This window comes from Erpetoichthys calabaricus, chromosome 12 (assembly GCF_900747795.2).
Source record: "Erpetoichthys calabaricus chromosome 12, fErpCal1.3, whole genome shotgun sequence".
Classification (NCBI taxonomy): Eukaryota; Metazoa; Chordata; class Cladistia; order Polypteriformes; family Polypteridae; genus Erpetoichthys; species Erpetoichthys calabaricus.
In genome coordinates, this window is record NC_041405.2 from 142,300,485 (window position 1) to 142,320,987 (window position 20,503).

The 20,503-nt window shown below is 38.4% G+C and overlaps 1 protein-coding gene across 3 annotated transcripts in view; it reads left to right on the forward strand.

Moving 5' to 3' along the window:
* The window catches only part of dot1l (DOT1-like histone H3K79 methyltransferase), a 127,628-nt gene that overhangs the window by 66,579 nt on the left and 40,546 nt on the right, over positions 1–20,503 (forward strand). For 2 of the 3 annotated variants that reach the window (XM_028816432.2, XM_028816435.2), the window contains exons 6-20: positions 6,958–7,052; positions 7,137–7,199; positions 7,390–7,445; positions 11,395–11,474; positions 11,567–11,635; positions 11,797–11,903; positions 13,433–13,474; positions 14,128–14,220; positions 16,244–16,478; positions 16,953–17,066; positions 17,252–17,343; positions 17,501–17,602; positions 17,764–17,901; positions 17,984–18,109; positions 18,199–18,632. In XM_028816432.2, the coding sequence (XP_028672265.2) occupies positions 6,958–7,052; positions 7,137–7,199; positions 7,390–7,445; positions 11,395–11,474; positions 11,567–11,635; positions 11,797–11,903; positions 13,433–13,474; positions 14,128–14,220; positions 16,244–16,478; positions 16,953–17,066; positions 17,252–17,343; positions 17,501–17,602; positions 17,764–17,901; positions 17,984–18,109; positions 18,199–18,632 (1,846 nt within the window). The remainder of the gene's footprint in view (positions 1–6,957; positions 7,053–7,136; positions 7,200–7,389; positions 7,446–11,394; positions 11,475–11,566; positions 11,636–11,796; positions 11,904–13,432; positions 13,475–14,127; positions 14,221–16,243; positions 16,479–16,952; positions 17,067–17,251; positions 17,344–17,500; positions 17,603–17,763; positions 17,902–17,983; positions 18,110–18,198; positions 18,633–20,503) is intronic. The other variant, XM_028816433.2, reaches the window with a different exon arrangement.

Below are 20,503 nucleotides of genomic sequence, written 5' to 3' on the forward strand. Positions count from 1 at the left end.
TCCAATTTCATTAATGACTTTGTCAGTGAGACTGATCATTAGGCTTCTGCAGAAAATGAGCACACTGCTTTTGTTGGATTGAATAGAAGGGTTGGTTGTTAGCTACAGTGGGTACGGAAAGTATTCAGACCCCCTTCAATTTTTCACTCTTTGTCATATTGCAGCCATTTGCTAAAATCATTTAAATTAATTTTTTCCCTCATTAATGTACACACAGCACCCCATATTGACAGACAAAAAAAAGAATTTTTGAAATTGTTGCAGATTTATTAAAAAAGAAAAACTGAAATATCACATGGTCCTAAGTATTCAGACCCTTTGCTCAGTATTTAGTAGAAGCACCCTTTTGAGCTAATACAGCCATGAGTCTTCTTGGGAAAGACGCAACAAGTTTTTTACACCTGGATTTAGGGATCCTCTGCCATTCCTTCTTGCAGATCCTCTCCAGTTCTGTCAGGTTGGATGGTACACGTTGGTGGACAGCCATTTTTAGGTCTCTCCAGAGATGCTCAATTGGGTTTAAGTCAGGGCTCTGGCTGGGCCATTCAAGAACAGTCACAGAGTTGTTGTGAAGCCACTCCTTCGTTATTTTAGGTGTGTGCTTAGGGTCATTGTCTTGTTGGAAGGTAAACCTTCGGCCCAGTCTGAGGTCCTTAGCACTCTGGAGAAGGTTTTTGTCCAGGATATCCCTATACTTGGCCGCATTCATCTTTCCCTCGATTGCAACCAGTCATCCTGTCCCTGCAGCTCAAAAACACCCCCACAGCATGATGCTGCCACCGCCATGCATCACTGTGGGGACTGTATTGGACAAGTGATGAGCAGTGCCTGGTTGTCTCCACACATACCTCAGTGCAAGACACATGACAGCCCGCATGGAGTTTGCTAAAAGATACCTGAAGGACTCTGAGATGGTGAGAAATAAGATTCTCTTGTCTGATGAGACCAAGATAGAACTTTTTGGCCTTAATTCTAAGCGGTATGTGTGGAGACAACCAGGCACTGCTTATCACTTGTCCAATACAGTCCCCACAGTGAAGCATGGCGGTGGCAGCATCATGCTGTGGGGGTGTTTTTCAGCTGCAGGGACAGGACGACTGGTTGCAATCGAGGGAAAGATGAATGCGGCCAAGTACAGGGATATCCTGGACAAAAACCTTCTCCAGAGTGCTAAGGACCTCAGACTGGGCCGAAGGTTTACCTTCCAACAAGACAATGACCCTAAGCACACACCTAAAATAACGAAGGAGTGGCTTCACAACAACTCTGTGACTGTTCTTGAATGGCCCAGCCAGAGCCCTGACTTAAACCCAATTGAGCATCTCTGGAGAGACCTAAAAATGGCTGTCCACCAACGTTTACCATCCAACCTGACAGAACTGGAGAGGATCTGCAAGGAGGAATGGCAGAGGATCCCCAAATCCAGGTGTGAAAAACTTGTAGCGTCTTTCCCAAGAAGACTCATGGCTGTATTAGCTCAAAAGGGTGCTTCTACTAAATACTGAGCAAAGGGTCTGAATACTTAGGACCATGTGATATTTCAGTTTTTCTTTTTTAATAAATCTGCAACAATTTCAAAAATTCTTCTTTTTGTCTGTCAATATGGGGTGCTGTGTGTACATTAATGAGGGAAAAAATTAATTTAAATGATTTTAGCAAATGGCTGCAATATGACAAAGAGTGAAAAATTGAAGGGGGTCTGAATACTTTCTGTACCCACTGTACATCTTTGTGGTGACAATGAGGAAAATCCAGCATGTTCATGCATCAAGGACCAGACGCCAAGTCCAGAAGCAATGCGGAGATTAGCCATAATCACAGTTACTGAAGAATAAGAAAATGAGTATGATGTTAAATAAAAAGAGAGATAAAAATATGATGCATGCTGACAGCTAGTGATCTCCAAATAGCAATTGAGAAATGAGAATTGAGGAAAGTTGAATCCCATGAGGATTAAACTGAGATATCACAGCATCATATCAGGTAGATTACAAGCTACTTAAGTATTAATGTTTATGAAGAAGATACAAAACTAAGATAAAATGGACTTATTGGCTCTCAAGCTAAAATGCCTAACATTTACTAAGCAACAAGGATAAATTCTTCTTTATCTGTTCTTTTTATTAAAATGTGAGCTCCTGTACTAAATACAAGCTTGTTCACTGCCCACACTCAGACAAGGATGATCTATTGTAATTACCAGGCCAGAACTCATTCTCTTTTAATTTTTACTGAAGACATGGCTCTCATTTCTTACACTCTGCTGTTCTTCCAAATTCACAGGATGACTCCTCAGATTCTCCTTTCTCAGTTTATTACACCTCTTTCTGTAATGTGAAAGTGAGTATGCCAGTCTTCACTTTCTCTTAAAGTCAGCCTGTCTGCTTTCTGTTTGCAGGAAGTTCAGCAGCAAAATAACACACAGGATTTATTAGCCACAATACATAAAACAAAAGTACAAATTAATTACCATAAAGCTTAGAAAAGCAGGTTTTGAAGAAAAAAACTATTCTTTTGGAGAATGGCTAATTGACCACTTACTACTTAAGTCATTTGGGGTGAAACTTGGCTGGTTTTGATTGGCAGCCAATTTGTAAGGAGTAGGATAGAAAAAAAAATTACAAGGCATTGCATAAATCATAATACATCATGAAGACCATAAAGTAACTTCAGGAATTTATGGTGGTATGTGGTGAATCTCAGCGTATCATCATCTGTTTTGTGTATTCTTTATAAGTTTGAACAGTGGAGTAAGGTGGCAGTATGCAAGCCATTTCTCAAAAAAATGATGTAGCTACATTTCACATGGCCTTAGAAAAAATGTCTGTTATTTTTTCACAATCATGGTATATAATATTTTGCCACATGAAAATATGTTCTAAAGTGAATTATTTTTTTAATACATTTTAAAAATAACTAGCTTATTCTTGTGCTTTATAATGGAGGTAAACGACACCGGGTGATAGTGGCAGCAGTAGGCAATATATTTGCAGATTAAAGCAAAGAGTGACTGGAATAAGCTTCCGTATAATGTGAGACTATGCATAAAGGTGTATGTGACTGTTTCCAATGATTATTGTTTAGTTCTGTACAGATCAGAGACAGCAGTTCACATATGGACATCAATAGCCAATATTATCAATAACAAGGTGACTCTTTGAAATCACACTCCTGGCCCTAAGTGATGCTGCAGAGAAAGATGATCAGTTACGTGAAGCTTTGAAAATGGCTGAATGTCACAAAAATGACATGGACGCACTTTGTGTGCAGTCTCCACTTAAAAACTCACAGATCAGTACTTGAAAACACTCCTGGATTAAAAAATGAACTTTTTCGGTAAGTTTTAATGTTTTTGTTTTCAGGCTGGACCTAGGTGTCCTTAACCTCCTTTATAAAGCACAAGGACAAGCTAGGTTTTCAGGCTTCACTTTAGAACACAATATAATGTAGCAAATTGATATATTCCGTGACTGTGAAGAAATAACTTAAACATGAAAATTACCAAACTTATCTTTTGATTCAAAAATATTTTGTAGACACTAATCTAACACAGTGCCTGTTGACAAGCCTGATGGTGGCAGTATCAGGTGCAGTGAAGAACTCTGGAGCTCTGATTAAAATAGTGGGAAACGTTAATAGCTCTAGCAAGATATTTCACCTTAAATTACACCATTTAGCATAAAAACAATTCTAAGAGACAATCATCTTAATCAAGTTTAAAAAATGGGAGATCAGAGTCCTGGAGCCGGTCAGTCAAAGCCCAGACCGTAATCCAACAGGATCATATACAGAGCTGTACAGTGGACATTCCCTCATGTTTTCAGTTGAGCTTGAACTCCTCTTTGAAGCTGAATGAGATAAATTTGCAAAACCCAGTTGTACTAATTTACCAGTCCAACGAGGCTTAATGCTATACTTCAAGCAAAAGGGGCTTCACAAAGTCCTAGTTAAAGGGTATGCACAATTACTTTTCTTCCAAAATATAGTTACTTTGTCACAGAAGATCTTGTAACCAACATTACTGTATATAGTCATTTTCAATTACTTTATATTTTCATTTTTGTTTCTTACACAATATGTCTTTTTGTTCTTTACATTAGCAAAGCTGAAATTGCATTAAGGATCTTCCTGTTGTCACTGTTTTTACATTTCTTTGTGAAGCATTATATTTTTATTTATTACAATAACATACTTTATTAACAAGTCACATAGTGAGTACAGGACAGAATTAACCTCCAGCCCAGTCTACATCCAGGAGGGAGAACAAACATCACATAGTAAGATACCAGGAAGATATAAATCAATAGAATGTGGTCTGTAACAGCAACAACATTTTTTTCTATAGTGTATTTACACTTTACAAGTATGTCAAAATGCTTTACAAGATGTCAAAGGAAGTAGTTACATGCAACGAAAAACAAATTAAAATTAGATAAGAAAAATAATGCATAAATAGTATACAAAAAGTAATGTACACTTATGTATAATAGATATTTAATTAAGAGAAATTTATGGATGAGGTGAGAGAGGACATGAAGGTGGTGAGTGGAATGGAACGGAACGAGATGCTGAGGACAGGAAGATATGGAAAAAGATAATCCACTGTGCAACCCCATACGGGAGCAGTTGAAAGAGTAAGAAGAAGAGAGTCCTTAAATATTGAATTGTTTTTTAAGTCTTAAATGAAGGTCTGATGGTCAGGGTGGACATAAGAAAAAAAAACTCCAGTTAAGCCGGAGGAAAAAAAAAAACCCAAAATCTGTAGGGGTTCCAGGCCAAACATACAGTCATATGAAAAAGTTTGGGAACCTCTCTTAATTCTTTGGATTTTTGTTTATCATTGGCTGAGCTTTCAAAGTAGCAATTTCCTTTTAATATATGACATGCCTTATGGAAACAGTAGTATTTCAGCAGTGACATTAAGTTTATTGGATTACCAGAAAATATGCAATATGCATCATAACAAAATTAGACAGGTGTTTAAATTTGGGAATCCCAATAGAGATATTACATCAATACTTAGTTGAGTCTCCCTTTGCAAATATAACAGCCTCTAGATGTCTCCTATAGCCTTTGATGAGTGTCTGCATTCTGGATGAAGGTATTTTTGACCATTCTTCCATACAAAATCTCTCCAATTCAGTTAAATTTGATGGCTGCCGAGCATGGACAGCCTGCTTCAAATCATCCCATAGATTTTCGATGATATTCAAGTCAGGGGACTGTGACGGCCATTCCAGAACATTGTACTTCTCCCTCTGCATGAACGCCTTTGTAGATTTCGAGCTGTGTTTTGGGTCATTGTCTTGTTGGAATATCCAACCCCTGCGTAACTTCAACTTTGTGACTGATGCTTGAACATTATCCTGAAGAATTTGTTGATATTGGGTTAAATTCATCCGACCCTCGACTTTAACAAGGGCCCCAGTCCCTGAACTAGCCACACAGCTCCACAGCATGATGGAACCTCCACCAAATTTGACAGTAGGTAGCAGGTGTTTTTTCTTGGAATGCTGTGTTCTTTTTCCACCATGCATAGCGCTTTTTATTATGACCAAATAACTCAATTTTTGTCTCATCAGTCCAAAGTACTTTCTTCCAAAATGAATCTGGCTTGTCTAAGTGAGCATTTGCATACAACAAGCAACTCTGTTTGTGGCATGAGTGCAGAAAGGGCTTCTTTCTCATCACCCTGCCATACAGATGTTCTTTGTGCAAATTGTGCTGAATTGTAGAACGATGTACAGATACACCATCTGCAGCAAGATGTTCTTGCAGGTCTTTGGAGGTGATCTGTGGGTTGTCTGTAACCATTCTCACAATCCTGCGCATATGCCGCTCCTGTATTTTTCTTGGCCTGCCAGACCTGCTGGGTTTAACAGCTTTTTGCAGACTTCCCCTAAACCATGAGACTGAACAATCTTTGTTTTCAGATCTTTTGAGAGTTGCTTTGAGGATCCCATCCTGTCATTCTTCAGAGGAGAGTCAAAGGGAAGCACAACTTGCAATTGACCACCTTAAATACCTTCTCTCATGATTGGACACACCTGTCTATGAAGTTCAAGGCTTAACGAGCTAATCAACCAATTTGGTGTTTCAAGTAATCAGTATTGAGCAGTGACATGCATTCAAATCAGCAAAATTACAAGGGTACCCAAATTCGTATTTAGTCACTTGCCCTGTAACTTTTGAGAAATGAAGGAGGCATTTAAACACAGCCAGTTTTTCACATTTGATATAATTTCATACAACGAAATACTGCTTCACTAAAAATCTTTGTTTGGAAAACACCCCAGTACTCAGATGTTCCTAGGAAATGAAAGACATACCACTGTTATCTTTTTTTTGTTGAAAGTAAATTATTATGCAGGCTGAGAGGGGTTCAGAAACTTTTTCATATGACTGTAAATGTTCTTAAGTAGAACTATCTTAGAGTATTTGATGCTGTAGGTCTCGTGGCAGGCTAAGCTGTTCACTTTCATTCAAACATCATTGGTGGCTGCACAGGACTTTGATCAGGTGGTGGTGATGCAAAATGCTACCACAGAAGAACTGGAAAAGAAAACAGAGAAAAGTATGATAATTCTATGCATATCTCATGTATTAAGGGCAGATCTCATGTGTAGTTACAAAAAGGCCAAATTCAAAAACTGGGTTTTTATAAGGTTCTTAAAATGATGAGTTAGCCTAGCCTGTTAGTCTATTAGAGTCAAGAGAAACATATTCATTAAAGTAAACAACAATTACATTATCTTATTATATAGCTATTCGAAATAGAGAATTTTCAGGTTATGTCTAATTTGCTCTTGATCATGGTGTAAAACTTCAAAGGGCATTTGTAACAAGAATCTTGTGAACTGAAATCATAAATGTCAGTAGAAGAATACACTGATTGTGCACTAAAGCCTTCAAAATTCTTTAATGTAAAAATGATTAATCTTTGTCTTTAATGTCCAGGAGTGGGCCAGGTGGTGTTACAGGTGGCAGCAGCAACAAATTGCAAACACTATTATGGAGTGGAGAAGGCAGACATCCCTGCCAAGTATGCCGAGGTGAGTTCATACTGAACAGATTGCATAAATGCATGCATGCAGTATTTCAGGACAATAACTTAATTATGTGCCTTTCATTTGCAGTCAATGGACAAAGAGTTTAAGAAGTGGATGAAGTGGTATGGTAAGAAGCATGGAGAGTATACGGTGAGTAGGCAATACTCTGTTTTGCACTTCTCTGATTAAAACTGTGAATTGGCTAGAGAGTGGAGTGCCAGGTTGTACTTGACATTCTACATGACCGTTCAGCTTGATGTAATGGCCTCTGCCTTGCGTTCCCCAAATGTGTGGCATAGTGCTCTTGTTCCCGTCCCCAACCCTTTCTCTCTCATTTTAGTTGGAAAGAGGTGACTTCTTATCTGAGGAGTGGAAAGAGAGAATCGCAAATACAAGGTAGGGATATTCTACAAGCTTTAGGGGGCATTGTGAAATGTTTTGGGCTTTTTTTCTTTACATTATTGTTTCTTGTGCAAAACACATCTATTTTCCTTATGTTGAGGTAGCCTGTAAAATAATTACAGCATTACATTACCTAATTATGTTTGCATTTCCTAGTTGTTGTTTAGATTTTAAAACTGTTTAAATGCCACAGGTCACTGTAAAAGTGTCATCAAGCACTTTTCTGCCCATTCAGGGCTGCTGGTGACATGAGTCCTCTCAGTAGCATCAGATGAAAGGCAGAAAACAAGACTGGGAGTGTACTAATCAGGCTAATTAAGCACTGACATTTACACAGGCCAAGTTTAGAGTGCCAGTTATACATCCCCAAAGACACACAGGTTTGTTTAAGAAAAACTGAAGCATCCAGAGGAGAACTAATGGGAGACAAGGAGAATGTGCAAACACTACTCAGACATCACCTGACTATGCAGGTTGAACACAGGGCACTACACCGTAAAGCAGCAATGCTAACCACTGGACTAACATGTTGTTATATCCCAAATTATTTTCAGTATTTAACTGAATCAACATAGTATCAAGAGAAGAGTTACTTTTATGAATCAGTGCTTTTTAAAAAGAGCTTGATTTTTACCCCTTGAACTGTATCTTCAAACAATACACACATAGAAACATCTCTGAATATATAAATATCTGTCTGAAATGTGAGGTACCAGTCTAATTTAGCTGACATCAATTTTTTTTGGGGTGGAGATTAGTGCCATTCTTTTAAAAGCAATATTTATGCAGACATGATGGACAAATAGCTGGTCATGCAATACACCCCCTCCCACACCATTCAACCATACAGGTTGAAACGATTCTTAGCATTGCTATCACTGGAGAAGTAACTTATGGCCAAAGTAAAAGCTGTAACAAGAAGGGTGCTGTCTTAGTGATCCTCAACCCCTAGAATAAGGATAAGATGAAAAAAACACAGGGAAGGAACAATTGCAAGGAGAGAAAAGGTCTAAAATAAACAGAAAGTAAACCAACAAAGCTGACATCCTTTTGGATCTGCTAACAGGTTTAACTCATGGTTTACCAGGTAGAGTGGCTCATCCACTTGTCACCTTTTTAAGTACAACAAAGCATTGCCATCAGCCTTTTTTAGTCTTGACAGTCTCAACTGTTATTCAAATGTTGCTCAAACTCACCCCTCACACAAGACTCAGAATGACTTTCCATGAGGAATCTTTAAACACTATCCTGGGAGAACTACCAGCCAAGTCTGGAATTATATCCAGGATCAGGTCTATAAAGTTTCACAACCAGCCAACCTGGGTGTCCTGTAGAACCTCCCACAATTATTGCACTACTGAACCATCTATATCTCTTAAAGGGCTAAGTCTCTTAGAGAGCATACTACTTCTTCACAAATATGTGCTTTACCTCTTGGAAGAGAGGGAAATAACCGGTCTCTTGACAGTTCTAAGACTTTAAAGGTCAACATGAGTGCATTTCTCTGATTCTGGCACCCCTTATTGTTCAGGAGGTATTCTGACCCCTGCTAACCCTCTGAGGGTTCTTTGTCAGCCTTGACCGAGGGTCAGCCATTTCTGCCACATACTGGTGAATCTTCCCTTTTGTGTTATGGGGGGTCAAAACCCTGGCATTGTTGGGACTGGTAGTGTAAACATGACACCTTTATCTGCCTGGCAACCTCCTGCTCAAGGGGCATTTCACTTATCTATTTCTCATTTTGGGGCTCATTGAGCCCTGGCCTTTTCCTTGGTGGCAAACCCTTCTGCATGGAGTAATTCACGCTTCTCTATATATGTGGGCCTTTTGTGGCCCTTTTCATTTTACATGGTACACTTTAGTGACTAGACATCCATTATACACTCCCATTTTGTTAATCAGTTAATCTTTTGAAGCAACCAATTATAGAACATGTGGATTAGACTTTTTTCTGGTAGAAAACCAGAAATGCCATCACTTTAAGGTCAAAATCTCCTAGAAATAGTTGTCTTTTGAACAGATCTTTAACATCTGCAGCTAAGGGGATTTAATGCCCTTAATTTAGGTGGCCGTGTACCTATATTGTGACTGGCAAGTACTTTTTGTTTTGTGCAATATGATCAAATTTAATTACTTAGTTTCATGGAGACTTTTATTATGAGGTTATTCTTCTAGAATAACAGGTTGAGGTTTTTGTTTTTTTCCGTATATCATTCTAAATAAGCAATAATGACAAGAATGTAGGTTAGCTGAACAATTCTTTAAACCGATTGTAATATTTTATTGGTAGACTACCACCACAAAATAATTGACTGCTTAGTACCAGTCAAAAGTCTGGACATACCCAGAGATGTCAATGTTTTTGGTAGAAATTAATAATTTTTTTAAATTATGATACCCTTAAATAGATTTAAAAACACAGCTAAGACAGTATTATTGTTCCCAGTGGCTTACTGCTTGAAATGACTGATTTGTAATTTATTATTCATGTATGACTGCAAAACACCTTTTTCAGCAGCCATTCCTTCAGTGTCCTAATGGTAAACCCTCTTAGCTTATCCTTAGTCATGTATTTTTTTCTCATACTACACACTGATGTCCTTATCCTCCCATACAGTTGTCCATCTCAGAATTCCCCTGTTTTTCTAGCCTGGTTAGTTCCAGTTTGCTCTGTTCACAGTATGAGTATTGATCTAAAAGTAAAAGACACTTTTGTATGCAGTCATTAGTTCTGCCATATGTAGTAATTTTCATTCAGCAAAAAAGTAAAAAAACAACAGACTGACATATTTCTTGAGAAAGCTGTTTCATTTTGGTTGTTTTTGAATCCAAAACCGAGCTTTAAGAACACCAGTACATTGCAACCCAAGTGAACAGAATGGCAGGTTTCAGAGGTGCTAATGCATTTACCAAGGTTCTCTAACAACTAGTTAGCATTTAAAATAAGTAATTAAGGATAAGCTAAGGGAGTTTACCATTAGGACACTGAAAGAATGGCTGCTGAAAATGGGGCTTTCAGACATATGTGAATTAAAAATGACAAAATCAGTGATTTCAAGCAGTAGTAACCATTAGAAACCCTAGTATTGCCTTGGCCGTATTTTAAAATCCATTTAATGAAAAGTTACCAATTTCTATCAAGAATATGAAAAATTCTAGGTGTGTTAAAACTCTTGACTTGTACTGTATATCTTGAACATTAATGATAATGTTGTCCACTGCAAGGTTTCCAAAAGCAAGTTCAAAATTTGAATGTGGCAAAGTCTTCACTGAAAAACACATACTTTATTTTATAAGAAAAAAAGAAAAGCCTTTTAATTGCAGTATGTCCCAGCTATGTCTTATATGTCCTCCACCGCCACTCCTATCTCTCCATTTCCACATTGTACTAATTTTTTGCCACTAATTTTGTTTATTTTTGTACCACTCTGTAGACTCTACAGTGTTTTCTCTGAGATGTGCTTCAGATGTATGGCTATACTTCACTCAACAGGTTTATCATTAGTAACTGTTCTGAATAATGTAATATGTCAGTGTCTTTAAACCTGTTGATCTTTTTAATCCTCCAACACACACCATTATGTTCTCTCTTTTTTTTAAGTAAAATACATAAGAGAGAATGGATAATGTCACTGTTTTATATGTTATGAAGTGATCTGTGGTTTTGCTCTTACCTGCTTCAGCTTCCCAAAGGAGCGAGCTGGAAGATTTTTTTTTAATTTTTCATTCTGTGAAGGCCAAGTATGGCTGTTGGGAATGGGTCTCTTCAGACGGGTGATGAATCAAAAGTGATGGCGAGTCAAGTGACCAACACTTTGGATATGATGTTTCATGTTGGTATGGTAGAGATCTGCACATCACACTTTTTGTGATGCTGTGGCGCTCCTTCCCTACTTCAGGGTCTTGGGTGAGAAAACCACTAATCAGCAGACTTCTTTTGCAGTGTGATTTTTGTGAATAATTTTGCCTTTGGTCCCGAAGTAGATCACCAGCTGAAGGAGAGATTTGCAAATATGAAAGAAGGTAAGTTGCACTTAAAATACTTTGTGACATTTACAAAAATTTTGAAGTTTGATAATTCTCTTTACATGTATTTTCTGTAATTTTTGTTGTAGGTGGTAAAATTGTATCCTCAAAACCTTTTGCCCCTCTAAACTTCAGAATCAACAGTCGCAATCTGAGCGGTAGGTACTCTGTGTTTCCCTTAAGATACTTTTACAGTGTTCATAGTCTTCATGGAATGTTTGAATGATCTTTTTTATTATTATTATTATTAGTAGTAGTAGTAATAGTAGTATCTGTATTAGTAGCATTATTATTAGTATTGTTACTCTGTTTTTCCCAGATATTGGCACAATAATGAGGGTTGTGGAGTTGTCTCCTCTGAGGGGCTCTGTATCCTGGACTGGAAAGCCTGTTTCTTACTATTTACATACAATAGACCGGACCATAGTAAGTAGTCCTTCAGAAACAAGAGCTTCACACATGCAGCTTGAGACCCAGATACTGGATTATGTTTTAAAGTGCACCAATAGAGGAAAGACTTTATTTTGCTTATGTTTTGAAATTATTACGCTGTTGCATCTTTTTAATTTAGGTGGGGGAATGAAGCAGCTGTGAGGCAGGGAACATTTGCTTATTAGTTAATGATTCAGCACTTTACCTGTTCCGCCGCAATTCCTGAAAACTTTTTCATGACTGTAAAGTTAATACGAACCATGGGATTGAGAATGACAATTTCTAACCACTGAAGCATAAGAGTAGCCTGTCCCAGAGGTAAGGCTACCTGGATAGGTCCCAGGTCCTGTGACCCTAAACATGATAAGCGGGATATGCTCAGTAGTACTGAATTGGTTTAAGCGGGTTTCAGAATGTTATGCGGAACTCATGAGTGTAATATTGCTAATATATAGTGAAAATATTGTCACTGGGCCTCTTGTGCCAAGTTTCCACTTACCCATTATTGCTTATTCAGTCACTTGCTCTATAACTTTTGAGAAATGAAGGAGGCATTTAAACACAGCCAGTTTTGCAATTTTCTTAAATTCTCAGAGGGGGAAAAAGAGGCATTGCTGCCATTCTCTCACATAAAGACTCTGTCCCATTACATGGCTTTTCTAGTAATTTTTAAGTATAGACTTCATTTACATAAATGTTAGTGAGTTTGAAGCAGTCACAACACACTCCCTTGACCATCAGTCGTATAATCTGACATGAAGAGCGCCTTGGTCCAAGCAGTCTGTGCTTTGTTTCAACAGAGTGAAATAGGTTTGATTTTTGTCTTATTATGTTTCAAGTTTTTAGAGGTGAGCTCTGTGTGTGCAAAAGTTGAGAACTGATGACAGTTTACCCAGAGTCACGATGCATATAATGTAGCTATGAAGAATAAGAAACACAAGTGTTTCTGACCTTGCATAAATAAGAGAAGCTCATCTGTCCAATTTCTCGTTTTTTACTTACCACAACAGAATCGAAAAAAAGTACAAGATTGCAGCTGAACTTGCTTTACTTGAAAAGCATTCATATGGCAGTGGCTTTGTCAAGCAGCGTGTTATTGGCTACAAGAAAAAGGAGTGAGCTTGCAATATTTTTAAATTTTGAAACTGCGCTGGAAAGTAGTCACAAAGTTGTGTAACTTATTTTTTTTTGACCTGTAATCGGACATCATCAGATGACGAAGTCCGCAACTGTAATTGTCAAGTTTGACATCCCCTCTGCATAGAAATCGTATAATATGTGATAGGCTTAAGACATGCACACTTCACAGGCTTAGGTGTGGTCTATGAGAGCTACTCTTAGACCATTTGCATTTGACTGCCAGTATCCACTGTGGCCTTGATGCGTATGATAATACATTTGGGGAACATAACGATAAAATCTGGATGAGTCCTGTGAAGCGTCAAAAGATATGGATAATAATATGAATGTCTAAGGAGGCAAAGATGTCATTCATCTGTTTTCTTTTTCTTTTGACTCTGTAGCTTGAAAATTATTTTTCCAGTCTCAGAAATCCAAAACTCAGGGTGAGTAAAATTTATTAGCACAATATTCATCTGCTGTCATATTTTTGTGCTGACAGCAAACAGAGTGGTAGATATTCTTGTCATCTTCGACTTTTGAGCTGTTGACACTATCTGGACTTGTTGGGGGGGGGGGGGTGTTAAGCAAAACCTAGATTTTTTAAAAACCTTATTTTTAAAGAAAATAAAAGTTCATTGTTTTAATTAACTTATATTTGGTAGGGGTCAGGAATCATTATCTGACTATTAATTACCTCGCACTGCACCTTCAACATACCACTGGGAGCATTTGACTGATTTTTTTTTCATAAGGAATTAGTTTCTTTAGACCAGCCTGAAAATGCCTTGACACATCTCTAGCCCAGCTGTGAGCTTCACCTGAGACTTCCCAGCCCTCTGGTAGTTTAAAAACAATAATTGTGGCTTTAGTTAATCTGGATTTGGGTTTTTGGTTAACAGAATGTACATTAAAAAAAAATACATTAGTTAGTCTAACTTGTCACTATAGTGGGGCAGGGAAAAGTTGTTTTCTATTCGGTTGGATTGGTTGTGGGGGAACACTTGCTGATTAGTGAAAACGTGGGGTACAACCCTTCATTAGGAGTAGATTGTTATAATAATTAATTTACTAAAACAATATATATAAATTGTCACAGGATGAGCAAGAGGCTGCTAGGCGGCGACAGCAGAAAGAAGCAAAAGAAAATAAAAGCAGCACAACAACTCCAACCAAAGTGCATGATCCCAAGGTAAGCATCTGATGTCTTTTCCTTTGTACCTGAGAAATGCTGTGATTAAAAAGATCACACCAATTAAATAATTTTGAATTTAAATATTATACTGTAAGAACAAATGCTACTGAAGATAATTTTAGATGTGTTTATTATGTAAACTCAGGATAGTAGAGTCCACTAACTGTTATACAGCATTTATTGCTGTATTATCCTTAAGACAATACATATTTATATTTACAGAGACAAAACAATTTTCTTGTCAATATGCCTTGCAAGAAATTTGGTCCACAAATTAATTTTTAAAAGTAAACTTTTTACACTGCGTGTGCAATTATTTGACAAATGGTGTTCCCCAGAATTGATTTTATTGTTGAACAAAGACAATGCTCTAAGTCAATCCAAAATTTCATTTTACATTAAACCTGAATTTTTAACAAAGGAAAAGTGAGTTTTATCTTTCTCAGGTCAAATGTAAGTATGTCCAGTTATTACTCAAATTAGGGTGCACAGTTATTAGGAAACTAAACTAAAAATAATTTTTTCCTTGACTCACTTGTTTACTATCGAGTTTTGCAGTACGTGTAAGAAATTAGTAACATAAAATGACATATAACAAATAACATTGTTGGTCTTTCACAAATGTTAAGTGACGACTATAGCCACCATTCTTTTCAGTAACTACCATCAGCTTCCCTACCATAGAGCCTGTTAGTTTCTTGATCTGTTCACAATTAACTTTTGCAGAAGTGGCAACCACAGCATCCCAAATGCTGTTCAAAGAGGTGTATTGTCTTCAATCACTGCAAATCTTACATTTGAGAAGAGCCTACAAGTTCCCAATAGGACTTATGTCAGGTTAAGAAGGGGCCAGTTCATTATTCGTCATCTTGGAGGCCTTTACTGGCTAGCCAAGCAGTGGAATACTTCGATGCATGCGGTGGAGCATTTTTCAGCATAAAGATCATTGCCTTCTTGAATGCTACTGAGGAATGTATCTTCCAGAAACTGTCAGGAGGTTTGGGAATTGATTTTTCAGTCAATCTTCAACATGAACGGTATAGCTCATCCTTAATGATAGCAGGCCCCACCAGTACTCTTCCCCTACCTTGTTACCTTCTTACTTGAACAGGTGCCCTGTGTCCAGTAGTGGTCCAGTCAAAGGCCCAATTGTCAGGTCCATCAAAAGTCAACCTCATTTCATCTGTCCATAAAACCTTTGAAGAATCAGTGTTCCAGTATTTCTTGGCTCAATCTTGATGCTGTAACTTATGAATCTTTTTGACTGGGGCGACGGTTCATCTTTCAGCAGGACAACGACCCTAAGCACACAGCCAAGATATCAAAGGAGTGGCTTCAGGACAACTCTGTGAATGTCCTTGAGTGGCCCAGCCAGAGCCCAGACTTGAATCCGATTGAACATCTCTGGAGAGATCTTAAAATGGCTGTGCACCGATGCTTCCCATCCAGCCTGATGGAGCTTGAGAGGTGCTGCAAAGAGGAATGGGCGAAACTGGCCAAGGATAGGTGTGCCAAGCTTGTGGCATCATATTCAAAAAGACTTGAGGCTGTAAAATTGCTGCCAAAGGTGCATCGACAAAGTATTGAGCAAAGGCTGTGAATACTTATGTACATTTGCTTTCTCAGTTTTTTTTTTATTTTTAATAAATTTGCAAAAACCTCAAGTAAACTTTTTTCACGTTGTCATTATGGGGTGTTGTGTGTAGAATTCTGAGGAAAAAAATGAATTTAATCCATTTTGGAATAAGGCTGTAACATAACAAAATGTGGAAAAAATGATGCGCTGTGAATACTTTCCAGATTCACTGTATGTAATTTTGGATTGTTCTATTGCATTGTCAGCACACTTTTGAACCATAGGGTGCCATAATTCTGAAATGGTCTATCTACTAATATTAGAGATTGCAGTGTGTTTAAGCTATTGAGGCTTAACATTCATTGTTTTATTGCAGAATATAATTGGTAGACCTGCTGCTCAAACTGTACTCTGTTATATTATCTTATGTAATATCGTCCTTAGCAGGATTCAGCTGGTGAAGAGGAGAAGTCTGGTTCAGTAGCTACAGTTAAGAAAGCTTCACCGGCCAAGCCACCACGTAAAACCCGTCTCATCAAGAGCCGGAAGATGGGAGGAAGGAAGCGTGGACGACCCAAAAAGGCTAGCGCTTCTGCAGCAGAGCGTAAGGCTAAGAAGAATCAGGCCGCGTTGGAGCTAATGCATGCCAAAACGGTGTCCCAGACAGCGCCATCTCAGGGTTAGTGCCTATCACAATTTGTGGATAGATCCTTTTTTTTAATTTTTGGTCAACATTTTGTTAGTTTTATTTTGTAACTGTTTGGTTTATGAGGAGCCAGTTCAGCTGGTTTGAGTATGTAGTTAGGATGCCCCCTAAGTTCCTCCCCCAGGGTTTGCAACAGGCTTGTACCCATTTGGAGAAGATTATGGGGCAGATCAAGGAAGTGCTGGAGGGATTATATCTCTTGACAGTCTTCAGTGGGTCTGGGGTAAAGCTGCAGCAGTTTCTAAGCAGAGAGTAAACTGTCAGTCCAGACTGCCATGTTGCCTTCTTGAATGAAAATGAATAAACATTTTTCATTCTCCAGGCTTTTGACAGTCATCCATTTAAAAGGTGATTAAGTCCAGAGTTTGGCTCAGATCACTCTAGGACATATAACATCTGGATACAGCATTCCACTTATTTTATTAATTTACTTCAATCTTCTTTTAGACACACACAAAGCACCTCATAGCCCATTCTATCAACTACCTCTGAAAGTGCAGCGGCCATTATCAGGACAGCTGCTCCTGGGCCCAACACCACCTGCACTGCAGCAGCTTCTAGGTGAGTATTATCTTTCACACATTTTTAAACTTGATGTGTCCAGAGTGAACAATGTACCTTAGTATTGTCCCACTTTATGAACTCTCACTGAGTGGATGTTTATGTGATAGACCAGTTCAGGTCTAAGTTGTCACTGAAGTTGCTATATACCGGATTAAGACCTAAAGCTGGTTACTTCTTTTCAGACTCTTTCAAGGTACAATACCTTCAGTTCATGGCCTACATGAAAAGCACAGAGTACAATACTAGCCTCCAGGAGGCACTGGAACAGGAAAAGGTAAGAGTAAAATGAAAGAAGCAGGAAATGACCAAGTCCTGACAGTTTGGAAGCAGGAAAATGACTGGTTTCTAAATGTTAGTGCTGATATGTCCATATGAATAGAATGTTGTGTTGGTTTGATAAGCAATTCAAATCTTCTTCAACTAATCCTTAGGAACGAAACAAAGACTTGACTGGGAAGGCAGAACAACTTTTTGCCCAGTGCCAAGGTCAGAAAGCAAAGATCAAAGGACTGTTTCATCAAAAGTTAGAAGAGGTAAGAGTGGCCTTAGCATTTTTGTTGTTACTGTGTTTGTGTGATCTCATAGCTTAGATTTAATAGCTGTCATGAGACAGCATACCTTCTCTGAAACTTTTAGAATAAGTCAGTACATAAATAAATCTATAGGCCTAGTAATTGGAACCGTCTTTCTGCAGCTTGGAGTTAAAGCACTCACCTATGAAGACCTACTTCAAGCTCAGAAGGAGATATCTGCACACAACAGGCAGTTGAAGGAGCAAACTAAACAGCTGGAAAGAGACACCATAGAGCTGAAAAACCAAAGCTTACAGCTGGTGCGTACCATATTGGGCACATACATTAAGATTTGTTTTTGCTCAGCTTAAACATTAAGTGGAATCTATTTGGTCTCTCTAGATGAAGAAACGATGTGAGGAGTTACAACTGAAATGGTCCACGCTGTCACTGGAAACTCTGCATAAGGAAAAACAGGCATTGAGGAGCCAAATCTCTGAGAAGCAGCGGCACTGCTTGGAGCTTCAGGTAGGACACTTGACCAACATGGTGATCTGTTTCTTTCTTTAATTGGTCCCGGTGTACTCTGACCTGCATTCTCTTTTTGACATTTTCAGATCAGTATTGTGGAGCTGGAGAAGAGCCAGCGTCAGCAAGAGCTGCTTCAGTTGAAGTCTTACAGTCCATGTGAGGATAGCCTGTCTGCATCATACCTGGGAAAGGGGCCTCCGAGCTTGGAGCCTCGCATCCCTTTGGACATGAAAACGTCCGAATTGCCAATTCCTGCTGTGAACTGTCTGAGCCCAGAATTAACTATGAATGGAAGTGCTTCATCTTGCTTTGATAGAGGGGTGAAACCTGAACTACTGTCCCACTTCCTGGCTTCCTCACATGACGATATTGTTCCTCCAACCCCTGGTGCTAGACAGCGCCTACCGAGTCACACTCTGCCTGATTACACTCGCCTTTCTCCTGCAAAAATTGCGTTACGGAGACACTTAAACCAGGATCCCGGTGGTGCACTAAAGGGCTCCATGCTCTCATTGCAGAGGTGAGGCAGCAGAAAATGACTTAACAAAAATTTCTTGTTTAACAGATGTCTGAATTACCAGTTGACCCCCAGTTTCTCTGTCTTCTACATTTTGTGAATTTGGGCATCTCTGTGGGTGAGATTGTTTTCATGTCAGCTAGTGCAATTTCCAGCACTGCTTTGAGTCTCTCTCATGGCTTTATCCTCTGCACCTCTGTACACCTCTTTGCTCAATCATGCTCCTCCTCTTGTTCCACATGTTCAAAGTAGTTTGGCCACTTACTACTTCCAAATTATCTTCATTTCAATTCTTGGTAGGTAAATAGATATGAAAAACACTATATTTGATTGAACTTTTATTAATGCCTAAGGCTAAATTCATATTGTTATGATTACTGTTATTATTCATGTAGCAAGTTAGGACACATTACAGCTGTTTCCAGGTATTTCTTAGTTCGATCACAAGCAGGGTAAGTGACTTGTTCAGGGTCACAGTAAGGCAGATGCTGCAACAGGACAGACAACCTTGAAATTTAAAATGTTAGTTTGCCTTAGTCCCTGCACCATACTGCCTGTTTGCTCAAATATCAACACACTACACAAAATAATCAAAGCAAAGTGCACGCTGTTTCACAAGTGCCAAGACCTGAACTATACTCTAAAAATACCCAGTGTACGTTTAATCTATAGTCTTCTTGAGGAAATGTTATCCCTGTGCCAAACATACATAGTGCTGTGAAAAAGTATTTACCCCCTTCTTAATATCCTGTTTTTGCATATATTTACACAATGAATGGCCTCAGACCTTTAGAAAAAATGCAATATTGGAGAAAGGGAACCTGAGTGAATGCACAATACAGTTTTTAAATAATTACTTTATTCATTTAAGGAACAAAATTATTCTTCATCATCATCACCCATATGAAAAAGTAATTGCCCACAGAGTTTCAACACGTGGTTGCAGTACCTTTAACAGCAATATTCCAAATAAACATTTCCTACAATTTGATATGCTTCTTTCCCATTGTTCTTTGCAGAACTACTTAAATCCAGACACACTGGAGAACTGCTCATTTCAGGCCCTGTCACACCATCTATATTGGGTTCAAGTAAAGACTTTGACTAGGCCACTTGAAATTTTTTACTTTGTTTCTTGTGAACCATTCAGTTGTAATGCTTAAGGCTAAATTCATATTGTTATGATTACTGTTATTATTCATGTGGCAAGTTAGTACACATTACAGCTGTTTCCAGGTATTTCTTAGTTCGATCACAAGCAGGGTAAGTGACTTGTTCAGGGTCACTGGAGAACTGCTCATGTCAGGCCCTGTCACACCATCTATATTGGGTTCAAGTAAAGACTTTGACTAGGCCACTTGAAATTTTTTACTTTGTTTCTTGTGAACCATTCAATTGTAGACTTACTTTTGCATTTTGGGTCATTGTCCTGCTGCATAACCCAATTACACTTCAGCTTCTGGTCATGTAAAGGACCTTAAGAAATGTAATGGCAAGTCTTCTACGACTTGAGGCAGCAAAGCATTCCCACACCATTACATTTCAACTCCTTTGTTTTATTGAAGGTATAATGTTCATACTATCAAATGCTTCATTAGCTTTAAAGCAGACATAGTGGGACCAGTGTTGTCAAAACTGTTCTACTTTTGACTCGTCTGTCCATTGAACATTATTCCAAAAGCCTCAGGGAACACCTAGGTGTTTCTTTGCAAATAGGAAATGAGAACTGATGGTATTTTTGGATAACAGAGGTTTCTGCCTTGCTCCTATCTTTTAAATGGCATTTTGACTTTTGTCTTTCTTATCATGAAGTCATGACCTCTGACCTTAACTGAGGCTACAGAGACTTGCATTTCTTTGGATGTTCTAGTGGG